This window comes from Anopheles coustani, chromosome 2, assembly GCF_943734705.1.
Source record: "Anopheles coustani chromosome 2, idAnoCousDA_361_x.2, whole genome shotgun sequence".
In the NCBI taxonomy this organism is placed as follows: domain Eukaryota; kingdom Metazoa; phylum Arthropoda; class Insecta; order Diptera; family Culicidae; genus Anopheles; species Anopheles coustani.
This window is the reverse complement of record NC_071289.1, coordinates 48,060,960-48,088,793: the sequence shown is the minus strand read 5'-3', so window position 1 is coordinate 48,088,793 and position 27,834 is coordinate 48,060,960. Positions and strand designations below refer to the sequence as shown.

The 27,834-nt window shown below is 40.8% G+C and overlaps 1 protein-coding gene across 1 annotated transcript; it reads left to right on the top strand.

Annotated features, from left to right (window-relative positions):
- LOC131262379 (plexin domain-containing protein 1) lies at positions 1-26,916 on the top strand. The gene is made up of 8 exons (XM_058264375.1): positions 1-128; positions 21,355-22,040; positions 24,359-24,551; positions 24,623-24,841; positions 24,924-25,078; positions 25,585-25,657; positions 25,722-26,098; positions 26,414-26,916. Exons 1-8 carry the CDS (start codon positions 38-40, stop codon positions 26,480-26,482), a joined length of 1,863 nt encoding a protein of 620 aa, XP_058120358.1. The 5' UTR covers positions 1-37; the 3' UTR covers positions 26,483-26,916.
- Positions 26,917-27,834: the final 918 nt, after the last annotated feature.

Below are 27,834 nucleotides of genomic sequence, written 5' to 3'. Positions count from 1 at the left end.
GATAAAAATTCGCTCGTCGCAAATTAAAAGTGTGAAAATGGGGAAGATGGATGCTCTCCGTCATATGTCGCTGTGTTGGCTGTTGCTGTTAAACGTGTTTCTTTGCCAATATGGGGATTGCGAGAAAGGTAAGCTCGATTAAGTGTAGTGGTAGTGCAGAAAGCTTTTAAAAGATCATCCCTCGTTTAAATGCAGGTCTACAGGTAGTAAATACACGTGCTGACGTTTTAATGTATTATGATGTGTTGTGATAGCTTGAGGTTGAAGTTATCATGAATGTGTTTCACTTTAACATGGTGCTATATACTAACTATGTTCAGCCGAATTCATGGTTTTTATTCAAAAGGTTTCTGCTACGTAACTTTCCTTTTTTGTGATACGAGAGTACTGTAAAGTATTTGTTTTAAGGGAATTTTATAAGCGTGGTTTAAAATATACGTGGGATATTTTGATAATTCTGTCGCCATACAAATACAAAGTCCAGTACTGTTTGCCAATGAGTATCAGGATTCTACTTCGGTGGCATGGGTTCGATTCCCAATCAAGATCGAACTTTCATGACATACGTAATGCAAATGTCTAGTAAGCATGATTATTGACGGTTGTTAAACCAGAGAAGTAAAAGTTTGAAATGTACTACGTGCTTAGAGTTTATCAAGTTGTTATTTTTTACTTCTTCATCTTAGGCGAGTATTTGCTTCAGTACGGCTGTTGAAACCATTCTTGGGCCTTCGCAAGCTAGCTTGGAGACGTATACCTCTATAGACCTCGTATATGTCCTGATTTTCTGTAACTATCTTTTCTGTCTACCCAACGAGCAGAGGAACTGTGAAGCACCCAGTAAATGAGTGGCTCAACGACCCACCCAATTAGGCTCCATCAATGGGTTATGCATCTACTATTTGAAAGACCTATTCATCCATGTTGTCAACATTAGCTGAGTGTTGTATATACCTTGGAAGCACCAACAAGCAGTTTGCCGATTGACTCTGGTTGCACTATTTGAAACATCAAGAATACCGCCGGTGCTGCCGATGATGCTCCACTTCCTACACACGAAAACTATCGAGAACTTATGAAAATAACAACTTCCAAACTAATTTGAAACATTAAACTTATTAACAACTAGCTCGAAGCCCCGGCGAAGCTCGGGGAGGAAAAATGTGACTGAAGTTTTTATTCTTGGTTCATTTTCTATGCTACATTCAGTTTGCCTACATACATATCAGTAGCTGTGATATCACGCGGAAATTTTCTTTCATCAATAGTCTAGGGGGCTAAGTGCATGGGTGTTGTTCCGGAGGATCGGAGTTCAAATCTAGGCTAGGAAAAACTTTTTTGTTGACGGCTGTAAAATTTTTTTTTCATGATTTTTTTTAGATATTTAATGTACTTTTTCAAATCCGATCATATTTTGATACATAGATTTCAATTTAGTTCAATTTATTCACATAGCCATATATACCTGAATTTTCCCCATGCTATCCACTCGTACAACTGGTGTACTGGTAGTGGTGCTCGAGCCTTGCATCAGAGGTTTGGTGTTCGAATCCCGATTGGGAAAATCTTTTATAGTACGAAATAAAATTTTTCTTCAAAATCTACGTTTGCCATTCAAGTAGCGATATTTCCTCACTATTTCTAACTTGTGCTATGGTCCCTCGGCAAGACTAAGACTTCGCTCTTGGTAAACCCGTGTTCGAGTCCCGTTTCCACTTAGAGTCAGATTGTAAAAAGCATGCTTCACGTGCACTGTAAAAATGTAGGGTTTATTGCCTCATCTCATCACGGGACTTTGAAACTGAGATTTATAAAAATAAAGATAGACACAACACTGCACGAATGCTGCAAGCGGCCTGTAAACACAACCCCGGCGGCGCGAAATCATTAAAAGTGCACCGCTTAGAACAATTGCAAGGTGTACTGTTAGGGCTTCTGTTAAGAAGACCTATACGAAGGCTTCGCAAGGAGCTCTACAAAAGGCCTTTCCCTTTTATTTATTTTATTTTCAAGGTTTATACAACTCATAAAAATAAATACAGGAGTTTATTTTTACCACGATGATTTTATTACAAGTTTTTGCCTGTACATAATTTTAGTGTTTTTGGGTCCCATTTTTTATCTGCAACCATATCAAGCTGCTTCGAAGAGTTTAACTTCGTACGGGATCAGTCTTCGGGTATGCGTTGGAAGGAAATATCTCACCCATCCAGCTCCTCCTGCTTAGATCCGGGGCTGGTCCTTTTGTTGTTATTTCTAATTAGCACTGCGGAAAAGAATGAATAAACAATTAGACACATGATTTGAAGAAGTATAGATTAACAAACAAATCGTTTTAAACAATTAATACGTACTTATAGTTTCCATAAGCTGAAGATGATATTTTGTACAGAGACGATGAAACTTCTTCGTCGATGCTGCACTGGACGTATTGCGTTCCAATTGTACAGTTCCCAATAAACCTAAACTTTCCTTAACACGCACCGTACACTAAGAACTTTGTACTGAACAAGTTTCAACTATATTTTACTTTGTTTATCACAACACCAACAGCTAGACGAGAATGCAAATTCCGTGCAGCTTCTTCTAGCTTCAGCAGACACACAAACTGGGTGTGGTGCACATATCGACACACGGGAAACATAGGCTGTTCGTTTTGACAACTGGCTAAACAGTACAATTGGGCCGCCGGGGAAAGCCGAACCTTGCTGAATAAGCTGTCAAAGGCGCGTTGGGTAGTAGCGGACCTTTTTCTGTTCACTCTTGTTCAGAAGCAATCTACTGGCAATGTTCTATGCATATCTGCCAATCTGGCATGTTCTATGCAGGTTGACAGAGACAGACACCTCCATATGATTGCGCTTTCTATCACGTTTCAACTTGCTCAGAACTTCGAATTGTTGCGAGTTGAGTGGATACAGCTTCGAATTACCGCGTGAAGATAGCAACCTAGCTTCGAATTTTACTTCGCTTTATCGAGTGTACCAAATCGTATTGTTTTTATTCGAAATAGTGAGAGTTTTGCAAGGGACTACTGATATACTTCGAATTATATAGTTTGAATCAGCGAGAGTCGACTGTATTGAGTTTGCTTTGGGCTTTTTGTATTTTTTTTTTTCTCTACCTGTTCATCGAATTTGAGTCTTTGGTCTAAGGCAGGGATGTCAAACATACGGCCCGCGGGCCACATGCGGCCCGCAAGCACATCGGATCCGGCCCGCGATCCCTTTGAAGCAATACATCGAAAGTTTGGATCTTTGAGTATTACCTATTGTTTGAATAGCAAAATGTTTTTTGTTGAATTGAATGAATTGCAAGAGAACTGAACTAACGTAAATTTCAAAAATTTCTTTAAGAAAGTGATATACAACTTTGATCCACATCACGCCGATATATTGCGATTGACGGTTGATTTCACACTAGTGATGAGTCTTACGATTCTTTTCGTGGATCGACCCGGAATCGAGTCCGTCCCTAGAAGAATCGATTCCGACCCGTAGGTGCAACGAGTTCGGGTCGACCCGAACCAACGGGTCGAACTCGCATATGGACAGCTGCACCTACTGGTCGACCCGGAGTCGTTGCACCTACGGGTCGACTCGAACTCGTTGCACCTACGGGTCGACCCGAACCAACGGGTCGAACTCGCATATGGGCAGCTGCACCTACTGGTCGACCCGAACTCGTTGCACCTACGGGTCGACCCTAACCAACGGGTCGAACTCGCATATGGGCAGCTGCACCTACCGGTCGACCCGTAGTCGTTGCCCCCACGGGTCGACCCGGAGTCGTTGGAATCGAGAGTTCGACCCGGAGCGCTCCGGGTCGGTTACGGATCGCTCCGACCCGATAGGTTCGGGTCGACCCGCTCATCACTATTTCACACAGATTTTCTAGACAAGCGAAAAAATAGAGTTCATACAAAACAAACGTCATGAACTACAAGAGCATTCTTAATAAAATAACAGATGTGGAGCAATAAGTTAGCTGTAGTAATAATTCACATTTACTTTTTTTTTATCTTTACCAAAATGCACAATAGTGTTAAAGAAAATTTATCTTTTACTAAAAATTGTAAATTTATTTATTCGGATTTATTCGGATTTATTTATTTAATCATCGTTTAATTTACCGTCTAACGTTCATTTTCGATGAATTGGATGCATTTATAAATCGTTTTCGTAGAAATAAATGGTCGTTTTAATCAGTACAAACACAAACGATCGTTACTCCCTCAGGTTAATTTCTAGTTCCTTGGGCTATGAAAATTAGCGATCGTTTATTTTTAACCATCGTTAGAATTAATAAAACCCGTATGCGACTCCACCTAATGTCAGTGTACGAGGGGGTAAAGGTTGAGCTGAGGCGGAAAAGGTTGGCGGGGGAAATATATATTTTTTAAGCTTAGCCTTCGCTTGATCAGTATGCAAAGTTTTGTTGTTGTGAAAAAAAGTGAGATGGCCGAGAACTGAGGCCAACCTCGTTCTGGGCGCCCCCAACTTCAAAAACGGGCGAAAATGTTTCAAAAATCAACAATTTTGTTTAGAATTTGTTCCTCCAGGATGGGGAAATCGGTGTCATGCCATGTTTGGTCAAAAACTGCCTTATGGACAGCGCTTCTGGGCAGGTGCTTTGTCATGGTCCCAGTCCCCTGGAAGAACCAATCCCGCCACTGATCTGTCGTTTTCTTCGGATGTTTTCCTTCGACATCTTCAAATATCTCGGATAGACGTTTTAGTTTATCCTACATCCTGGAGGAATAAGTTCTGAACAAGATTGTTGATTTTTGAAACATTCGAAACTAGGTAAAATAGTCCGGTTACACGGCCCAGTTACAGGACCCAGTTACAGGGCCCGTTTACAGGGCCAAGTTACAGTGCCTGTTTGCAGGGCCCGGAAACACGGCCAATTTACAGGGCCAGGTTACTGTGCCCGTTTACAGGTCACGGTTACAGGGCCCGTTGACTGGTCCCGATTACAGGGCCCGGTAACACGGCCAATTTTCAGGTCCCGGTTACAAAGCCCGATTACAGGGCTCGGTTACAGGGCCCGTTTATAGGGCCCGGTTACAGGGCCCATTTACATGTCCAGTTTACAGCGCCTGTTTACAGGGCCCGGCAACACGGCCAATTTACAGGGCCCGGTAAGTGGACCCGTTTACAGGTCAGGGTTACAGGGCCCGTTGACTGGTCCCGATTACAGGGCCCGGTAACACGGCCAATTTTCAGGTCCCGGTTACAGAGCCCGTTTACAGAGCCTGTATACAGGGCCCGGTAAGTGGGCCCGTTGACAGGTCCCGGATACAGGGCCCGTTTACAGGGCCAGGTTACAGTGCCCACTTACAGTGCCCGTTTACAAGGCCTAACCTTATGAGTGTAGTTTAATTGTTGGTTTTATTCTACGTTGATTATTTTCATCACGTTGAAGCTCCACCTTTTCCAAGAGTAAATGTAATGTTCGATTCGAAATTGTCCCCAAAATCACGAAATCGTTAGGCTGGTGTCAGTGCTTTGTCGCACGATGTTTTGTCGGACGACAGGTCCGCCAATTTTTCTGTAATTTTTCAAATTCTAAGACGATTAAATGAATTTTATTATTTTTCTTAAATGAAAGCCACAACTCCGAGTTTATAAAGTCCAACTTTGTTGACAGATAAAAACGGTTGTCAAAAAGGTTCGCGGCAAAGGTTCGTGCTATCCACCAAAATCGGCTAACCTTTTCTGCTCTAAAAAGGTTCGCGAACTCTGCTCGATTCACTAACACATTCAAAAAAAGGTTCGCCGAGCGTCCAAATTCGAGCAGGGTTCATCTCGTGTGACCGTACCTTTTTATTTCCCTCCTACTGCAAACTTTGAATGAAACTGTGTAGCAGCATTCCGCTTTGCTTTGTTTTTTTTCCGGCAAAGTAACCATCGATTTTCAAAAATTTGTTCGACGTTCATCAAATCGTGCAACCAATCAGAGCGCATGAAAAATTTCCCCTTCCATCATCCCTTCCATCCATCATCCATCAGTATCCTTAGCTACAGCAGCAAAGTGCGTGGGAAAGCCGGAGCATATTAATTGTGCATCTCATTTTTGCGCTCGCTTTGCTCGTTCAACGGTGCTATTGCTATCTAAGCTCAAGGTCGAAATTGTTGAAATTGTGCATCTCGCTTGCGTGTTTGCTTCGCTCGATCGTACTGTCTAATGGAACCACCACGTTACTGAAATTTGTATAGCGGACTAGGTAAAACGGCCCGGTTACACGGCCCAGATACAGGACCCATTTTACAGTACCCGGTTACAGTGCCCGTTTTTAGGGCCAGGTTACAGGGCCCGGTAACACGGTCAATTTACATGGCCCGGTAAGTCGGCCCGTTGACAGGTCCCTTTTACATGCCCTGGTAACACGGCCCGTGTACAGGACCCGTTTACATGGCCCGGTAATACGGCCCGTTTTTAGGGCCCGGTAAGTAGGCCCGTTGACAGCTCCCGGTTACAGGGCCCGTGTTTAGGGCCTAACCTTATGGATTTAGTTTTATACTTAATTTTATTCTGCGTTGGTTATTTCCATCACGTTGCAGCACCACTTTTCCCAAGAGTAAATGCAATTTTCGAAAAAATTGTCACTAAAATCTCGAAAATGTTTCATTTACTTCGTACTGCAAAGTTTGAATGAAACTGTGTAGCACGTTCACGTTTTGCTTTGTTTTATTTCGGCAAAGTAACCATCGATCATCAAAAACTCGTTCAGCGCAAGAAAAATTTCCCCTACCATCCTGCATCCATAGTATCCTTAGCAAAAGCATAGCGCCTGGGGAAACTGTAAAGTGCGTGGGAAAACCGGAGCGTAGGAATTGTGCATCTCACTTTCACGCTCGCTTCGCTCGTTCAACGGTGCTATTGCTATCTAAGCTCAAGGTTGAAATTGTTGAAATTGTCTGCATCTCGCTTACGTGCTCGTTTCGCTCAATCGTACTGTCTAATGGAACCACCTAGTTGCTCCAATTTGTATAGCGATACTGTAACGTTTCGGTCCAACGAAGCTGGCCGAACGGAAACGCCGCCGACTGCGATGTTTTCAGAACATATCAAAAGGATCGAAGGATGCGTCTTTGGTCTCTTTTGAAAACTCGGAAAAAAATCTGAAATGCCAGATAATGTTTTGGCAAACGCAACACGAAATATCACTCCGTACACGGGGTCCACACTACAGCGCGACGTCGCCTGACAGGCGGCTGAACTCGAGTTTCATCGCCCGGGCGTTTTGTATGGAAAAAGTTGCACCTAAACCCGCCGTCGCGCAACTTCGTTCGTCGGGGACCCTGATGATACCATGAAAAGCGCCCTTTTCATAGCGCAACATGACTATTTTTGTTACTCGGGGATGGAACCCGGGAAATATGTAGTTTGCGTGACTAAAACGACGTGACGCGATGGTTTTATACAATGCGCGGTGTTTTAATGGAGGCGATGTTTTCAACATATTGTCATCACATACAAAGGAAAATTCCCGAGTCGTAGTTTTATATTAAAAGAACATTTTTTGTTCAAATACAATTAACCACTTTACAAACCGTTTGTTCATTTGGAGCCGCAAACTTGGGACCGCATAAATCAGCCATCTGCTTGCACCAAACTTGAATTACACCGATGACACCGCGCTTGAGCTTCTGGTGCCGCTGCTGCTTGCGTTGAACTTTGGAAGAGAAAATGAACAAAAATTAACACAGTTTTGGATTCTTTCTGAATCTTATTTATCTCAGTAACGTTTACTTACCGAATATAAACGAAAACTGCCGTTTTATTACTCTTTTCTTCACATTTTTGGTGAACTGCAATTTCGCTCTGCAAGCGGTGGCAAAATCAAAACAACTCTGCTGACAGCAGGCAAAACTGCCCAAGGCTTATAGAGCTGTAGGTTGGTTTACTTTGTCTTGTTGACATTTGGTTCAAATTCATAAATAATTGTCAAAATAATATTTTATTTTTTCTTCATCGCTTGGCAAGTATGAGCAGTGTTTGAAGTGATGATTGATATCAAACTGAACTCATTGATTCTATTTTGCGCAATATTTGGATGTAGTTCACTTATTTCGCTTTCATTCACTCAAAAAAGTGTTTTTTAATTCTCCATTACACTTCTACGACTAAAAGTAATAGCTCGATAGAAGACGCATAGTTTTTACATAATATTTTGTTTCTTTACATTATGAATCATGATGAATCATGGTATGAGAGATGTATAGCGATTGTTTTGGTTTTTCGCATTCGCTGTAATCAATAGACAATCTTTTTGACCAGCTGTACACAAAGAACATAATAGCGTTACGTTATCGATAGAGCAACTGCTCAAGATGAAACAAGTGCAGTGCTAATTTTCAACCTATTGATCGAATATATACGCTGCAGCAAGCAGTCCAAGAACTTCCTGCGATGTTTGATTTCGCCTGAGAAGCGCGAGAGAAAGTCCCTTACTGCGTTTAACGCAGCAATACATAGAAAATACTGGCAGTTAAAAACATTGTTTTCATGGGCATTTTATGAAATAGTAACTCGTCCGGTCCACACTGCAGCGCGACGTCCCGTTTCAAAAGTAGCCCAGTTTCGGCAGAACAATCTCGCAAGCCAAGCGCGACAGAGGTAGGGGAGTATGTGGAAATATGTATCAAATTGGGGCGCAAACTCGGCTAAATTTTTTTTTGTTGAATTTTGAGGTAGTAATGCATGATATTTGTTTAGCTACGTATTTTATGCACCCTGAGTGAGTTTGGCGCTTCTACATTCGAAATTCACTGAGAAAACAAACTTAAACAAACAACGACGATATTTTGACCCGCCGTAGGAAGTATAGATTTCCACATCATCTCCTACTTGTTGAAGAGCAGTTTGTTTACGTTTCGGCACCCGAAAAAACTTTGGTAAAAATATCAATCAAAACGGAGTTTCATAACTGAATTACATTTGTGAAGCCTAAACATAAGAAGTACAACGAAAAATCTGATGTTTCGTGGAGAATATTGCTCGTTTTGTTCGCGTTTGTGATTCGGTTTGTTTATGTTTTGTCCAGCTGTCGGTTTGTTTACGTTTCGAATTGACATTTGACAAGAGCTAGCGCGACGTCGCGTTTTTCGCTGTTTCTACACTAGCGCGATTTGTGCGACACTTTTTTTTGTATGGAGTTCAAGGTGTATACCCGAGTAACAAGAATATCCATGTTGCGCTATGAAAAGGGCGTTTTTCATGGTTTCATCAGGATCCTGATGGAACCTGCGAAATATGTAGGTTGCGTGACAAAAACGACGTGACGCGATGTTTTTTATACAATGCGCGATGTTTTAATGGAGGCGATGTTTTCAATATACATATTGTCATCATATACAAAGGAAAATTCCCAAGTTGTAATTTTATATTAAACGAACATTTTTTATTCAAATATATTTAAGCACTTTACAAACCGTTTGTTCACTTGGAGCCGCAAGCTTGGGACCGCAAAAATCAGCCATCTCCTTGCACCAAACTTTAATTCTACCGATGACACCGCGGTTGAGCTTCTGGTGCCGCTGCTGCTCACGTTGAACTTTGGAAGAGAAAATGAACAAAAATTAATATAGTTTGGATTCTTTCTGATTATAATTCATCTCAATAACGTTTACTTACCGAATATAAACGAAAACTGCCGTTATATTACTCTTTTCTTCACATTTTTGGTGAACTGCAATTTCACTCTGCTTGCGGGGGCAAAATCAAAACAACTCTGTTGACAACAGGCAAAACTGCCCAAGGCCTATAAAGCTGTAGGTTGGTTTACTTTGGATTGTTGACATTTGGTTCAAATTCATAAATGATTGTCAAAATAATATTTTATTTTTTCTTCATCGCTTGGTAATTATGAGCAGTGTTTGAAGTGATGATTGATATAAAACTGAACACATTGATTCTTTTTGATGCTCAATATTTGTATCTGGTTCACTTATTTCACTTTCAGTCACTCAAAAAAGCGTTTTTCAATTCTCCACCACACTTCTACGAATGAAAGTAATAGCTCGGTAGAATACCCATGTTTTTGACTTAATATTTTGTTTCTTTACATTATGAATCAAGATGAATCATGGTATGAGTGATGTATAGCGATTGTTTTGGTTTTTCGCATTCGCTGTAATCAATTAAGCCGCACACAAAGCCGTGCTCAAGATAAAACAAGTGCAGTGCCAATTTTCAACCTATTGATCGAGTATATTTACTGAAGCAAGAAGTTCAAGAACTTCCTGCGAAGTTTGATTTCGCCTGAGATGCGCGAGAGAAAGTCCCTTACTGCGTTTAACGCAGCAATACATAGAAAATACTGACAGTTAAGAAAACTGATTTCACTGGTATTTAATTTAACTCATTTTTTAAGAGCCTTCATCGTAGCCATGGTTAAATTTTGATATGAATCAATTCTCCGATTCAACTTCAGGGTTTTTATGGTTTGAAATATTTAACGTCATTTACCAAACCTACCCTGTTTAACACGCCTTGGTCCGAACCTGTCCGTGTTGCAGTTCTATCTGCAAGTATGGGTCCATCAGGGGTGGGATGGGGAAATTCCTCCTGATGCATCGCTTCGTCGCGGTGTTTTGTTCGCGATGTTGTGCTACCGCTTGCAAGTATAGACTCGCGGAGAGGAGCACTGGGGTAGCACTTTCATCGCCCGGGCGTTTTGTATGGAAAAAGTTGCACCTAAACCCGCCGTCGCGCAACTTTGTTCGTCGGGTATAGAAGGTGACTTTATGTCGCTTTGGAAGGGGTGCCATATTTGAGAAGAGTTACGTCAAAAGCCCAATCTTTTTCCGATACCCCCCCTCAAAATCCATATGAATACCCCAGAAGTGTTATGTCAAGTCATGAAATGTCATTTTACACTGGACGATTTCACCTTCTAATTTATACACCTTGTATGGAGTTCTGGCGCCTGTCAGGCGACGTCGCGTTTCGTGACGGGACGTCGCGCTGTAGTGTGGACCCCGAGTAACCCGAATCGTCGCTGTCGGGGTTCCGTGCATTCGCTATCTCGGGCGGCGTCTTAGCTTAGGTGGTTTGGGTTTAGTAGCATTCTCCTGTCCAGCCAGAATCTCAGCCCAAGCGATGCGCTCAGGATGTAACCTGACTCGTTGCAATCTCTAACTCGGCGGCGTCTTGGCTAGAGTGACCTTTGGCGTTTAGCTGACGCGTGGTCCGACTTCCGTTATGACGATTATGCGCTTCACGTGCTTCTTCATACCTGCACGATGGTTCGGAGGTTTTGCTGACACGCTGTTTTGTTCATGTTTTGCGTTGCGTTGGTCGACGTCTGCGCGGGCGCGGGTCAAGGTAGCGGTTGCGCGGGTTCTGAATCTTGCGTTTGACAGGACTTCAGGACAGGACGTAATTATGTGAATGCATCGAAAACGAAAAGAATATTTAATTCTGCAAAAAAATAAACAAACAAACGAATAAATTAATCATAAAACTTGTTATCAACTATTCAAAGTTACCATTTTTATCAATTAAAAATATATCCAAAGTTTCTACGGTGGTCATTTAAAAATTTACAAATTGATTGTTGATCCTGAACGAGTGATAAGACCGTAAAGAAACGTACTCGATGAAAATCTAAAAGTTGTTTACGTAAAATGGGCTAATGTTAATGTATATACGATGTAATTTATAAGTGTTACCGGCCTGCTACACGAGCCGCAAACTCCAACCGCAGACTCAAAAACCGTACAAGTTTACGTCAAAATCTTTGCGGTTCGTGTAGCCGCGTTTTGCGGTACCAATTCTGTCGCCAGTCAATGCAAGCGCAAAGTTCCTGACAGTCTATGCACGCGTCATTCTCTGCTGTTTTTGTTTTTGATATTTCAGTTAACTCAAAAATCTTCTTTCAAAGCAAACAAGATCTTATTTCAATTCACACAAAAAGTAAAATATGGATAATCTATTGATGAGTGAAGTGTGGCTAACTACCCTATCGCGGGTCATCGAGTTGAGTACCCAAAACTTGCAACAACGCAACAGGCAACGCAATAGGCGTATTGTGCGTAGGTAGTGGATGCGTCCAATTTTTGCCGACGGCAAGAAGATGGCAACCGTTTGCTGGACAGTACTGTAGCAGAGCAAGCAATTGAAACTATAATTCACTTTCTTCGCATGAAGAAGGAAGATTTTGATGTTCTCAAGTAACATAAAAAGTGGTAGGATAAAATATTTAAAACTTTATCATTAAACTTTTTGAAACTTTTGAATCAAATCAGTTGGTGGGCCGGACTTTGCCGACCCCTGATCTATAGTGAATTTAAAATTGATATTCTAGCTAAAAAATGACAAAATATTACTGTAGCTGCAAAATAAACACGTAAATTTTTCACGATATGTTCGTTTATTTTGTTTTTAAGATTTGTTATGTTTACATTTATTTCTTCTTCATCTTCTTCTTCTGGCGCATTTGAGTTTGTGGTTAGCTGCCAAAAACATTGCGGGTGCAGTTTTCAGCTAACGGAGCTGAAAAGTTTCTGACGTAAACTTTTCAGCTGTTCCCCTTTTTGCGCCGCAAAGTTTTTGAGTTTGCGGCTCGTGTAGCGTGGCTCTTAAGAACACAATATTTTACCTATTTGTACCAATTATGATCGAAACGCGACTTTTCTTCTGGAACAAAAACAAGCGTACACAAAAGAAAGCGTATATTTCTTCCGAGTTGGTTGCTCCTATAATGGTGGTATGGTTCCTCTAGATGTGGTATGTCGTGTTCCTATAGTGGTGGTAGTACTTGGAAATAGCTGAATATATTTTGACTGTGACTTATTTTTGAAGCTTACTTAAAACAGAACGCCCAAAATACTCATAGGCCCAAGCATTGTCTTGGTCATAGACGGCATGCGGCAGTGGCGCTACAACCGCTGAGCGGTCTTGGCCTGACGAAGCTCCATCCGAAACCGCTCACGGTCGCTCGCCACGTTGGTCCAATTCCGTATCCCGGATTTATTGGCGACTTCGTCTACGCCATCCTTCCACCTCAATTTAGGCCTACCACGCCTTCTCTGTCCTTGGGGACAGCCTAAAAGGACTTTACGGGCTGGGTCGTCCGGTGCCATTCTCATGACATGACCAGCCCACCGGAGCCTGGCGAGTCTAATTCGCTGTACGACAGTAAGGTCGCCGTACAGCTCGTAGAGCTCGCCGTTATAACGGCTCCTCCATTGTCCCTCCTCACATACGGGGCCAAAAATCCTCCTGAGCATCTTCCTCTCGAACACGGCTAAGAGGGTTTCGTCAGATTTGGACAGAGTCCATGTCTCGGAGGCGTATGTGAGCACTGGTACTATGTATGTTCGGTATAGTCCCAGCTTCGACTGTCTTGACAGGTATCGTGAGTGGAAGAGATTTCTCAGACTGTAATATGACCGGTTGGCTGCCAGCACCCTAGCGCGAATTTCATCTTCAATGTTGTTGTCGGTGCTGACCTTTGACCCAAGATAGGTGAAATTTTGGACGACTTCAAAAGTGCGTTCACCTACTTGTACGTAACCCCCGCGTAGGCTTTCGGCAATTGTTGGCAGGGCCGCTGATGGTGCCACCATCATCTTGGTTTTTCCCTCGTTTATCTGCAGTCCGAGGTTATTCGCCGCTTGCTCGATCCTTTGGTATGCTTCTGCTACATAGGAGAGTCTTCTACCAATAATATCAATATCATCAGCGTATGCCAGGATCTGGATTGACTTATAGAAGATGGTCCCCGAAGTTTCAACCTCCGAGTCTCGGATGGCCCTCTCTACCGCTAGGTTGAAGAGTATGCAGGCAAGCCCATCCCCTTGGCGCAGTCCCTTGGTGGTAGCAAAGGAACTTGAGAGTTTTCCATCCACCTTCACCTGACAAGTGACGTTGGTCATGGTCATTCTTACAAGTCTGATTAATTTAGCCGGGATTCCAAATGAGCTCATGGCTTGATACAGTTTTACCCTGGCTATGCTATCATATGCGGCTTTAAAGTCAATGAAGAGATGGAAAGTGTTTTGTTGGTACTCTGCCATCTTCTCCAAGACTTGCCGCATGGTGAAGATCTGATCAGTGGTTGATCTCCCTCTTCGGAATCCCCTTTGATAGTTTCCTACTATCTATTCAGCGAATGGGTCAAGTCGTTCTTGAAAAACGAGGGAGAATATTTTGTAGGCGGTATTCAACACCGTAATACCCCTGTAGTTACTGCAGTCTAACTTATCTCCCTTTTTGTATATGGGGTAGATGATACCAAGATTCCAATCACAAGGCATCGATTCGCTATCCCATATCTCAGATATCAGTCGATGAATTTCGTTCTCTAGATTTGCGCCTCCGTTTTTGATCAGTTCGGCTGTTATTCCGTCCGTGCCAGGCGACTTGTTGTTCTTGAGGCGACGGATAGCCTTTCGTGTTTCTTCAATGCTAGGTGGCTGAAGCATGATTTCATCTGCTGGTGGAGCCTCCAGCTGCTCGTTAAACTGATCATTTAGTAATTCATCGAAGTACTGAGCCCACCGCGAGAGGACCTCTGGCTGGTTGCTGATCAGATCTCCATCCTTGCTGCGACAGCAGGTCACCTTCGGAGTAAAGGTGCTTCGGTGGCCTGCTATCGCTTGGTAAAACTGTCTTGTGGGTCCGTAACGCACTCTGGTTTCCTCGAGTTTTCGCATTTTGGCGTCCTCCCACAATTGCTTCTTTCGCTTGAAAACTCGTTTCTCTTCTCGTCTGAACCGGTGATATTCTTCTGCGCATGCCCGTGTTCTTTGTTTCTGCTGCATTGCTCGGTATGCGCAGTTTTTGCGTTCATTCACAAGTCTACACTCCTCGTCGTACCAGCCAGATCTGGTGTTGCCACGACGTTCTCCTAAAATGTTTTTGGCACAGTTCGTGATCGTTGTTTTTAGAGCATCCCATCTCCCGCTCGTATCTGTTTCTCCTTGTTGCAGTAGTAGAGACTCATTTATGGCTCCCTGGTAGGAGAGTTGGACTCGACTGTCCTTAAGAGAGTCCGTGTTGTATCGTGTCTGCGTGTTGTTTCTACCCACATTGGCTCGTGGGCAGGCGATCCTGCATCTTATCATTAAGCCAACCAGGTAAAGATCAGAATCGATGTTGGCCCCTCTATAAGTTCTGACGTTTAACAGACTCGATTGGTGGCGGCGATTTATCAACACGTGGTCGATCTGGTTGGAAGTGGCTCCATCCGGGGATACCCACGTGATTTTGTAAATGTCCCGTCGCGCAAACTTCCGGTACTTCCGATGACCAGATTGCTCGCTGCTGCGAACTGGACCAATCTACTACCGTTTTCATTACTGTGCTCGTGTAGACTGTGGGTTCCGATGTACTGGCGGTACATCGACTCCCTACCGACTTTTGCATTGAAGTCCCCCAGGATGATTTTGAGGTCATACCTGGGGCAACTTTCATAGAGTTTCGCGAGGCGGCCGTAAAACAGGTCCTTCTCCTCTTCATCTTTGTCTTCGGTAGGGGCATGAACGTTAATGAGGCTTATATTATAAAATTTGTCTCGCATGCGCAGGTAGCATAGCCTATCGTTTATAGCCTTGAAATCAATGACTGCGGACTTCGCACGTTGACCTACGGCGAAGCCCGTGCCGAGCATGTGGTGGCGGTCGTGGCAGCTATAGTAGATGTCGTAGCTACTGCCACGCCTATTCTGCACACCACTGCCTAGCCAGCGTATCTCTTGTAGCGCGACGAGGTCCATGTTTAGCTTGGCTAGTTCATCGTCCAATTTCAAGGCTCCGGTTCTATACATTGTGCGTACGTTCCATGAGCCCATTTTAATCGTTGTCCGGGGGCGTTGAATAGGTCCGTTACCGTTAAATCCGTTCAGTATATTGTTTCGCCTTTCCGTAGTCCTTGTTACTGGGGCCGGGTGACTGGCCCTGCGACCCAGTGGCAGCTTTGGTTGCGCCTGGTTGCCCCCCAGGCGTTCAAGCAGCCCGGCAACCCGGACTGCTCACCCCCCTTCTGCCTTTGCCATGCAGCCCCATCCTCCCAAGGGGGTGGGATTGGACCCGTTTACCCAAGCTCGGATAAGCGGGGCTACATGTACACAGTCTGTGTGGCTTGGACATACTAGAATAGGAGTTGGGTAGGAGAGCCTATGTAGCCTTCAGGAGGTGTCGGATCCTACCCCATTCACAGACCAGATTTATAGCCTTAAAAAAATCTTGGCATACCTGATAAATTCTTAAGAAATCCAGCATATTAGTACAACCTGTTCAGAAATTATTAGTTTTGGAGCCTGTATTACGGAATTAGAAGGTTTATCTGCTAAACACTCCGCAGAAGATCAAAGAACATTTGATAGAAGAACAAATATCCCATTATATTTATTTCGTCGTAGACCTAGAAATATATTCCACTACATCCACTATTGTTACTAGCACCACTATAGGAGCACTTACCCTAGCAATCTCCGAATTTTCATGGTAACAGGTTATGGACCTAAGAATCCGTGGTTTCCGGAAAAATACAACGTTGTCAAATCCCTGCGCCTTCCTGGCTCCGAGAGTAATTCGAGTATGACCAAATCCACATGACCGGAACTGCTTGTTTTCTTCAAACTTAAATATTTCACTTGGAAGAATGATCACCACATCTTAATTCCAAGATTGTTTTGTTTGGTCACATGCTATCAAAAGCGAATTGTCAAACAAGGAATCTACTTCTTCTTCTTCTTCTTAACGACCTTGCTGCTCATGCCTGCCCCGTTAAGGGCTTACGAGACTTTTTACCCTATGTGTACGTGGATAGTCAATCCTCTCGTACAGGGGAGAGTCCGGTCTGGGTTGGGATTCGAACCCACACCATCGAGGTGGTAAGCCCCGTTAGGCCGATTTTGCTAACCGGCGCTACCGTTCGGCTGTCGCGGCCTATGTTGATTGACGTAAAAGTGGGTGATTGCACAGTTGAACACACCTTTTCTCAGTTCATTCGTGGAAAATCTAGATTATCTGGTTCTTTAAATATTTCATTTCTTTTGTTTTTTTTTGCCGTAAGAAACTTCATACAACTCCCTCCTAACTATTTGTTGTTTTATGTTAACACTTTGACGTCCGCACAATTCACGGTGTCGCAACGCTTTACGACCGTTGCGTTTGCACTAGTTCCTCCATATCTGGCCGCCCTGTTTTTTTGTTTTCAATCATTCTTTCATTCTTTTTCAATCTTTATTAGAATTTGCGTACGAACAGCAACGCGCCCTGTGAAATTAGTTTACTTTCCATTTGATATTTGTTTACATCCAGTAGTTCGTGGTGCGTGTCAGGAGACGGTGCGTTGACAGCACACCAAAATGATGTGAACGAATGCAAACTGATACGGAGCCATTACATCTATGTGTGTATCCGGACGTCAGAGTGTTCATTTAATTTCTCTTCTTCTTCTCTAATACCTACCAAATACCCCTACTTTATCGCGTTGGAAATGCTCGGAAAGGGAAAAATGATTCGAAATTAATTTTGGGGACCGGAATAGCCGAACGCGTATGTCGATAAAATCAAAGTTTTAAGGAAGATCGAGGCTTTTTACTTACGATAAATGTAATGTAAAAAAAACAGCTTTTAATAGCTTTTAGTTTTACACGAAATTTTAAAATATGTCGTCAATGCATCCATTGCAACTCATATTGTCATATTATCATCAACATTTCATCTTAAGCCAGATGACGGATCGATTATGTACCATCATGCCTGGTTTAACACGTTGACTCCCATGCCACCCAAAAGTGGGTGACAGCAGTAACTAGTGTTGTGAAAATCGGCTCTTTTTGAGGAGCGGAGCGGGCATATTTCGCTCATCTAGAGGAGCGGAGCGAGCTGGGTAGCTCCAAAAAATGTTGCACGACATTATCGCTCCTTTCCGCTCCTTTCGCTCCTTTTCGCTCGTTTCGCTCCTTTTTGCTCCTATCGCTCCTTTCGCTCCTATGCGCTCTGTTATGACTTGGTTGCAGAGCGTAGGCGAAATGTGTGAAAACTGATAACAATTGAAACGGGTACCAGTGAAGTCCATATCGAGTCTACACCATGAACAGGTAGAAAAAAACGCCATTCTATCTCGGTGAGTAAAGTCAAAATCTATGAAAAGCAATAACTGTAAAACGGTTATCCACGGTGGCAGCAGTGGTACCGTACTTCATGACAATGTAAAAGAATAAAACAAACCATTCAAGTGCCCACGATTGACTCGACACCGGTTAGATTGGTCGCCAAGAATATGTTGAACAAAACGCAAGCTCCGACCCCTCAAACGCAAAAAGTAATAAAAAACAACGATGCGGCACGAACGGCCATACAAAAGAATAGAACAAGACATTCGATTACGGTGTGCAATACCGGCACCGGACAGCACAGACAAAGCAATTTGACGATATGAGGATGAGGGTAAGAGGGAGCGCGATGAAAAGAGCGCATGGAGCGAGAGGAGCGAAAGTAGTGAAAGGAGCCAAAGGAGCTAAAGGAGCGAAAGGAGCGAAGGGAGCGAATGGAGCGAAAGGAGCGAAAGGAGCGAGAATGTCGTGCAACACTTTTTGGAGCTAGCTTTGCTCACAAATGAGGAGCGATGTTTTCGCTCCTTTCGAGGAGCGGAGCGAGGTTGCCAGCTCTTTCGCTCCTTTCTCAACACTAGCAGTAACCACCCATGAAACATTTTTGAGAGTTTTCGCTCAATTTTTAAAGGGCTCCGCCTCTGATAATGGGGGCGACCGCGCAAGCAATACTGAGCCGTGATTTAGATGTCTTCTATCGCTTTCGCGCCCATGGGGTCCGTACTCCGGTTGAGTCTCGGGAGCGTGGATCATATGGAATCGATGGAACGAGAGAATCGGTAGAAGAGAATCCAGCGATCGTTCCACCGACGTACAGCGAAAAGCAAAACATCGAGAATGTTCTCCCGTGTACTTGGTGTTTACGTCGTACCCGCCACACTGGGCAGTAGCATACATACATACCATACCACACATTGTGCTGCCTTTCACGCAGCGGTTCGAAAGCTCAAAAAATGATAGACATTTTTCCACAGTTTATTGGTATTGAACGCTTATGATTATTGCCCTTCACACAAGAATATTTATGACATTGTAAAACTTTTTTTGTCTTTTTTTATCTTTGACTTTTGTAAAAAACATTGAAAATTTTTAATTGGTTTGAATAATACAAATCAACGATTGTGAACCACTGGTTACATGGTCAGGCAGTTCCACACATCCAAAAGCGATAGAAAGATGGTTCTTTCGATAAAATTGTTTCGCATGAGGTTTTTTGGATTTTAAATTATTTGTTGAAAGCACATGAAGTTACAAATTAATAAAAAGAAGCAAACACAGCAAATAGAAAAAAAGCAAATTCAAGAATTTTTATGTTCTAGCTCTGTTTTCATCGTCGAGGAACCCTTGTACGGGAAAGTGGTTAAAGAACGAATGTTATAACTTACTCTACAACTTTGTCGAAGACGTCAAGTCGCTATCTCTTATCGTTTGGCCAGAAACGCCGAAAAACTGTTTCCATATGAGTCACGACCAAGTCTTTGACATCAGCATGTCATTAGACGAAGCCAATTCCATTTCTAAAATAAAAAAAAATCGTCAAAAAAATCTGGTTTTGGCTTCAGAAAAAAAATTACGCATGACCAACATGCGTTAAAAATCTACGATACTTATTGCGTACGAACGTGTCTGTTTTTCGAAGGAAGAATAGACTTACGCGTATGACGTGCAGACCGTAATTCTTGACGAACACAAGACCACATCGAAACTCCCTGACAATCCTGCCACACGATCCAGCCAAACCATGAATGGGAATTACGTGCATGCAAATCCCCATCAGACGAGCAGCATGCATCCGCCTCACAGGAGCGTCACGGAACGACTGACGAACAGACAAGAACCACCAAATACGACACCGGCACACATGTGGTGTGAGGCGAGACAAACATAGCCATCGGTGAAAGCGAAAAGTACAGTGCGCAGCTCGCACACACGGCCTCGAGCTCTTTTTTTTCGTCTCTTTTGGTCTGGAGCATGGGGCCCGGAGAGTTGAGTGGTGTAGCTTGGAGGCCGAGTTTCGCTGAATTTGGTACCAAATAGGGTTCCGAATTTCAGCCCCATATGTCACTCAATTTTATATGGTCGAGTGTTTCATGGGTGGCCGAGTGTTTCATGGGTGGCCGAGTGTTTCATGGGCAGTTCTAAAAAGTCAGTCCCATAAATAAATGAAAATGCAAAATAAAAACTATGACTATGACTATGTGTATCATTAAAAACTAGTTCTTTGGGAAGCTAAGTCTTCGTTTTGCTTTCGAAAACCATCAGTTTAACAAATCTTATAAACACATTTTATTAAAAAAGATTGTACTAAAAAAGAGAGCTAAAAACGTGTTAACACGTTGGCTGCCCTTTCCCCAAAAGTGAGTGACAGTAGAAATCAGTTCTACAAAATTTTTGACCCATAAATATATGAAAATGCAACATAAAAATTATAGTAATATTTAATATCATTTCTTTGGGAAGCTAATTTTTTGCTTAGCCTTCAAAATTTGTTGGTTTAATAAATGTTATAAACAAATTTTATAAACCCCTTCACAGTTTGGAATTTGTACTACTTTGTCCGAGCCTGGCTCTGGCAGTTTTTTGTCGCATGTTTTGTTTCTACTTTCGTTGCGCGTCGTTTATTTCGAGTGTACCTGCTTCGTAAACACGTGCAAACATGTTCGTTAACTTTTATTCATATAATGAACACTAATCGATGCAATTGAACCAAGTGTTCGCTTATTCTCTGCAAATTATTGCTAAGCACTATAACAAATAACACACAAGTAAACTGACTATCATTTAATCAACAAAATTCCAACAAAAATTCTAAAACTTTAATTTTTTCTTCGGTTCTAAAGCAACAACTATACAAAAATGTAAAAAAAACAGTGTAATTGATGTTAACACGTTGACTGCCAAGCAAAATTTGTTTTTATAATGTATGAAACCGACAATTTTTTAAGGCTAAGTAAAGACTAAGCTTCCCAAAGAATTAGATTTCAATATTACAATCATTTTTATGTTGTATTTCATTTACTTATGCGACAAACACGTTTTAGAACTAATGAAAACTGGCTATCAAACATGATAGCCATGGCAGTCAACGTGTTAAGCCTTACAAAATGTTTAACCTTACCGTAAGTAGTTTGCTACTAGTATGTTGGGGAGTATCTACCGGTCGTTTTTGGCTATATTATAAATAATGTCGCTCAAGGTGACGTGGAAAACCGTCAGTGATATGAAGTGGGCATGGTCATGTGTCTAACTGGTCAAAAAAATATGTTTTTTGCTTACAGTACCTCGAAAATATCTCCAATCAGACGTGCCAGTGCCAGGAGATACTGTACCAACCGCTGTTGTGCTTCCAACATCAACTCAAGGCGTAAATGAAACATATATTACTGAATCAGATGGTGTGCTGTCGACATCAAGATCTGTCCTTCCTCTAAACGAAAACAAGATGAGTCTTTCAAAGTTGAAGCTGCAAAATGAGAATATCAACGGAAAAAAACAACAATTACTCGTGCCTGGATCCGTTAACCTTAGCATGGATGCAACTCATTTACTAGGTTTCAATGGAACTGGTCAAAGAAAAGATTACATGAATAACAGTTCAATGCTTCCAACGAGCGGGCCAAACAAGCTAAGAGCTGAGCTTACAACGGTGATTCCCAGTTCAACTCTCCCTACTGTGGATGTTAGTACAAGCACGTCAGAGAAGGTTAAAAATAATTCTACTCCTGATGTGACTACACGGGATCCTATCAGCGATGCAATCAACATTGATGCAGTGGAACGTAGTGAGGCAGAACTTAACTCAACGCTAAAAGAGCATAACATTACAAAAACATTTGAAGATAATCACTTATACTACAAAAGTGCCTGGTCAACGGACAAAGCAATGAGCGAAGAATTTTGGAAAAAAATAACATCTAATCTAACAATCAATGGGTTGTTATCTAACTCTCATCGGCGCGCTACGGTATGTATTATATTCCTAGTTTAATGACAGTATATGTACTATGGTATCTACTTAAGAAAAGTACAGGGAGGAATTTAAGATTACTGGCGGATAACATTCAATGGTTGAACTTTTTGCCAGGGAGCGAAAACATGTTGCAAAACAATTGAAAAGTTCGATAAGCAATAATAACAGCACTTAAAAATAGTGTGCTTATTTCAGGCAAGTTTTTCTCCCTTACAACTACTGCACATTTTCTCGTAAAAGAAATGAATCCCGTAAAAGAAATGGAATTTTATAGTAAAGAGAATACAGTTAACCGCAAAATTGAGCATACATATAAAGGAGAATTGGTTTTTCTATCATTACTCATGGAAACATCCACAAAATGCGGTCTTTTAAATTTACTTTTGAATCTTATTTATTGTACAAATGAAAAGTACAAATTGCCTTTTTTCTAGATGTAGAAACATTTTTTTTAATAATTCATGAAAACAGGCAGGTTTAAGCAACGCAAAATTGAGCATATACCTTCGTCTTTACTAAGCATAACTCGACTTCGGGAGCATTAGCATGTGTCAAACAATGTTTGCTTAGAAGTTTGTCCATCTAGGAGCCTGGACAGTCTATAAATTAAGCACTTTGATATGTTTTTTTTACTCAAATGGTACATAAACGGCTATTGCAACATGTACCAAAAATATCGGTAGTATTTGCCACACAAATTAGTTACGAGGACTAGAACTAGCTGTCAAATGGTCATGATCTACAATACTGTCAGAGGTGGACAACTGAAAAATATAGAGACATTTAAAACCCTTACCAACAGAGGACGAAATTGATTTTTATAACAGTCGACGAACGAGGAATTGCTCGAAGACTAAGAATGAATTCTTACAAAGAAGTCCAAAACAGGTCTAGAAATTACTTCACACTCTGAAAAGGTACGTAAGTGCTAACATCATCTGGGAAGTTGCGTCAACACTTTGCGAGGTTGAATTACTTTAAAAAAACAATTTGGAATGGAAATGTAGCATATTGCGACGTCTAAAGAGTTCAGATAAAATTTTTTGTTTATTAGTCGATTAGTATTAAATCAATCTTCTTCAGAAATGTCAAACATGCGGCCCAAAAGAACGTTAGATGCGGAACGCGACCCCTTTGAAATTCTCTATTGGCCTTTTCTTGAATGGCAATAATTGATTGTGAACATGGCTCCACGAACTATGGTTTTTATATCCGCAAGACTACAGAACCACTGAGGAGTATGACTTTCTTAGAGAAATTGTACACGACATTAAGTAATCGCAGTCAGGCATACTGAATCACCATATTACGCATTGTTTTATTGGAAATTACTGGTATAATGATTATCTCAAGAAAATAACATACAGCTAATGAAAAGTTGGATATGATTCATAGCAAAACCAAAAATTTAAAAGTGTGAAACATGATTCATTGTTGACTCATGGCTGATAAGAACCTAATTTCATGCATCCAATCAATGCTTGTTATTAGCCCGCAAATCTTTTTTGGGAGGAAATACGCGAGGTCAATTGAGTTTGACATCACTGATCTACTCCATTACTATTCACCATTTGTCCGTAACAGACAAACAGGCAGCGTTTTGCTATAAAATTCAATGGCAGGTGGAAGAACTTAAACTATGTAGTTTAGCGAAACCATCATGGCCAAAATGGGTTATTTAAACAATATGAAACATGACCAATAACCTTTTGTTAAAAAATCATCTTCTTTTCTTTCTTTCACTATGCGAGTCGGGGTATATCCTCCTACGTTAAGTCGAACGTTTGTTCCCTTACTCGTACTCAGAGGCATACCGACTCTGACACGAGCTCCTATACAGGGGCTCGTGCTGTAGGACCGACTGTGACAGCCATAAAAAAAAAAAATCATCTTACTTTGTGACTACTGCCTCCAGTAGGACAACGATACAAACCTCACTTGTCATAGTCATAGAGAATAATGTGTTTTTTAAAATATGATTCCATTTTGGCCCTTAGATTGTGATGCGATGATGAAAATAGTACTTTTTCACTTATTATTTATTATAAAAAATTCAAACAAGTTACGCAAAAACAAAATGTATATTTGTTTTGCCTGATAATTTTGCTATCAAACTACGTTTGGAAAATTAAATTAGGTCTAAAAGAAAATCCAGCACTAGTTTGGTTGTATGCTCAATATTGCGTTTGACAGTACGTTCAGCGGATGCTATATCTATAGAAAATCCGGTATCAAGTTGTAATATAATGTGGCTGTAAACAAGAATTCTCTTAAGGCGAACTTTATTTGGGTACTACGTTTCTTCTTTTTAGACCATGCTGTTGTCGTTTGATTTTCCGTTTTATGGCTTTCCCATCCGAAATATTACCATTGCCAGCGGGGGATTTCTTTACACTGGAGACTACGTTCACTCATGGTTGGCATCGACGCAGTACATCGCACCATTGATGGCAAATTTTGATACTGCACTGTCCAATAGTTCATTCGTTAAGTATCGCGATGACGGTAAGTACATCATTTGATACCACAGAAAGGAATTTTTAAGTCACTTCTACTTCTGCCTACTATTATTTCAGGCGAAACTTTTACCGTGTTATGGGAAAACGTTATATTACAGGATCGTCCAAATAATGGCACATTTACTTTTAGTGTAACTTTGAAAAAAACCGGGGATATTGTGTTTGCCTATAAAAAAATTCCTATCGATATTCAGCAAATTTTTGATAATCCTGCAACAAGGCACCCAGTTAAAATAGGTCTGTCAGATGCGTACATCATCGATAAGACAATTATACGTAAGTTTTATTTTATTGATCGGGTATTGTGTTATCTACGTTATGGTAAAGTATACTATTTTCAATACTTTTTCTGTTTTAGGTACAAAGCAGAAAACTATCTACGAGTATCATCGCGTCAATTTCGGCCAAACTGATGTACAAAATGGTACAATCATTACACTTACTGCGCTGCCGACCTGTTTTTCCTTTAAAGATTGCGATTCTTGCATTACTCATGATGGTGCTGATTTCAAGGTAATATATACTTGAGAGTTTGCTACTTTACATAACCTAAGACCAATGAAAGTCATGCTAGTCATGTGCTAATATCAACATCTTGTACCAGGAACTGAAACAAAACCGGTATCAAAACTGTATCGCGTTGAAAAAACTAATGAATCGTGCAGTTCGAGTTCGGTGGAGAGTATTCATACGCGTCTCTGATAATGTTGCTTCTATAAGAAGCTTCTCGACCTGGATAGCAACTTTTACGGATTCAGACTGACGAAATTTATTTGCCCGCTCGACCCATATTGATTGTGTTGGCCTTTTAATAGACTATTCGACACAAGTCAACGAACGTTTCCGTGATTAGACATACCGAACGAAATAAAAGATTTGGGAGACATGTTTAGTTCGTTCTTTCGCATAATGTTTGGTTTTACAACATAATCTGCCTAAATTATAACATAATCTGCCTAAAATTTTCAATATTTAATAAATATATTTTGTTTTACAACTTTTGTGTACATTACTTTCAGTGTTTGTGGTGTCCAACAATTAACCGATGCTCTACCGGTACGGATCGAAAGCGTCAAGATTGGATTCAAAAAGGTGAGTAAACTGTACGATGATCGGTTGATATGAATAAGAAATCTTATCAATTTTCGTTTTGCAGGATGCGACAAAACCGTTATCTTTGAAAAATCTGTCTGTCCTGCGATTGGTCAGAAAGGCAATAACTACGGTGAGTCTGTGGAAACCAGCACAGTGGATAATCACAATGTCAAATTCAGTGAGGATGGAGCAATAAACAATAAATCGTCAAATAGTACATCGAATGGAACAACTAATCGCACGAATGTTAATGGGGTTAGAACCGATGATAGTGTTAACAAAGTACACGCCTATCATACAGATGTCCATGATGCGTCATCTAGCAGCAATCTGTTTGTTTCGATGTTAGTTATTTTTGGCATCTTGTTTGTCTGTGCCTGCTGGTTGCTTTACGCATATCGAAACCCTCACACGAAAAGCGGTCAACTTTTGATCAGGGTATGTATACATTTACAAATTTACTTAACTGTATTTCTGGGTGGTGGACATAACTAAGTCGCGTAAGATCCATATTGACTATTATATGTTCCCCTTTCAATGACGGACATGGGTTTCATCATATGTAATTAGATTGCCAAAATACGAAAGGTTTGTATACTCCGTTTCATAAATCATTACATTAATTTACCTTTTGTTTATTTAGTTCAAATTTCTTTTTTATAGTTAGTATTATAATATAATTTCACATTTAAAAAACAATTCTCATAACATGGGTTACATTTTTTATTGTTAATCTTATTCTTACTTTTTTAGTACCGTCCTAACAAGTGGTCGTGGCGACGCGGTGAAGCGCGGTATACTGCAGCTACAATCCATATGTAAGATCGTAAGTTGTACAACCATGCGGCTCTGATCACAGTCCGTCCAGGTCATCGTTTCTTGCCGTAATTGCAAAAGTGAATCAGAAATCTCCTGTGTAGCTCGATCACAGGTCCGCAATGTCAACAAAATGTTTGTCGGTATTGTATCGACTTTTCTTTTGAGATTTTGCAATAGGTAAAAGAAACATTATACATCGTTGCCTTTCATGTATCAGGTTTTATAAGAATGTTAAAGCGTGCAATTTATAGTCTTGTGTCGTAAGAAGATAATCAAGATTGGTCTACAGTTTAGTTTTGATTTTACTCGGATGACACTACGACTACCTAGTGATATACATTTTGAAAATCCCATGTCGCATGTGACATTTTACAAAAAAAAAAGCATTATATCCAATAAATACTGTGCAATGATTGAGAAGACATAATAAAGTAAAAGACATGATCGAACGGAAAACACTTTATTTAAAGTAACTGAAAAGTCTAGGCGAGAATAAAACATTTAATAATAAAAAATGTGCACGTAGAGACTGTAGGAAAAACAAATACGAAACTCAAATACAATGTAACGAATAAAATGTTTTGTCAATTTTATATAGTGCTAAAACAAGAAAGACATCATCACTTTGTTGCTATAAAACTGTAGTACTACTAAAACCCGAAACATTATATTTAACAAATACTTAAAGTGGAATCAATTTGTTGAAATAATGTGAAATACAGCAATTCGTTATTTTGGCATATAGTGTATGCACAATTTAATGTTTATTTTATCATCATTTATATTGAGTTCTTCGTAATAAATCGTAAAATAGCAATTTAACCAACAGTAGTGCACATTAAGCAGGAATATATTCAAAACAATCGTGATTGTGTATGATGAGTAAATAAAAAGTGGCGAAAAAAAATGTTGTGTAAAAATCTAAAAACAGAACAGAAAACCGTTTCAAAATACTCATCTTAAAGTATCCATAGCTTAAAAACTGTCTTTAACGATCATAGTATAAAATTAAATCTTAGATCCTTATTTATTGCTCGAAATGTGTTCAACTTTGCTCAAATTGTATCTAACGAATATAAAACCCTCTTCCGTGCTACGAGAACCGGAGCGATATAATATTGCTTATTTTGCATCATGTTTTTTGTTAAACACGTTAAGAACCACGTCAGTCCCTAAGGACTGGCAGTAAACTTTTCGTTCACGCCGCGTAAAAAATAATAAATATGTTAAATAAATTTTGCTCGCTAAACACATAAAAAAATATATAACCTGAAGTGTAAAAAAATCTATTTTTTGATTCAATTCAAATTCAATATTCCATATAAGGCAAGCGAAGCATACGTTTTGTATCTATA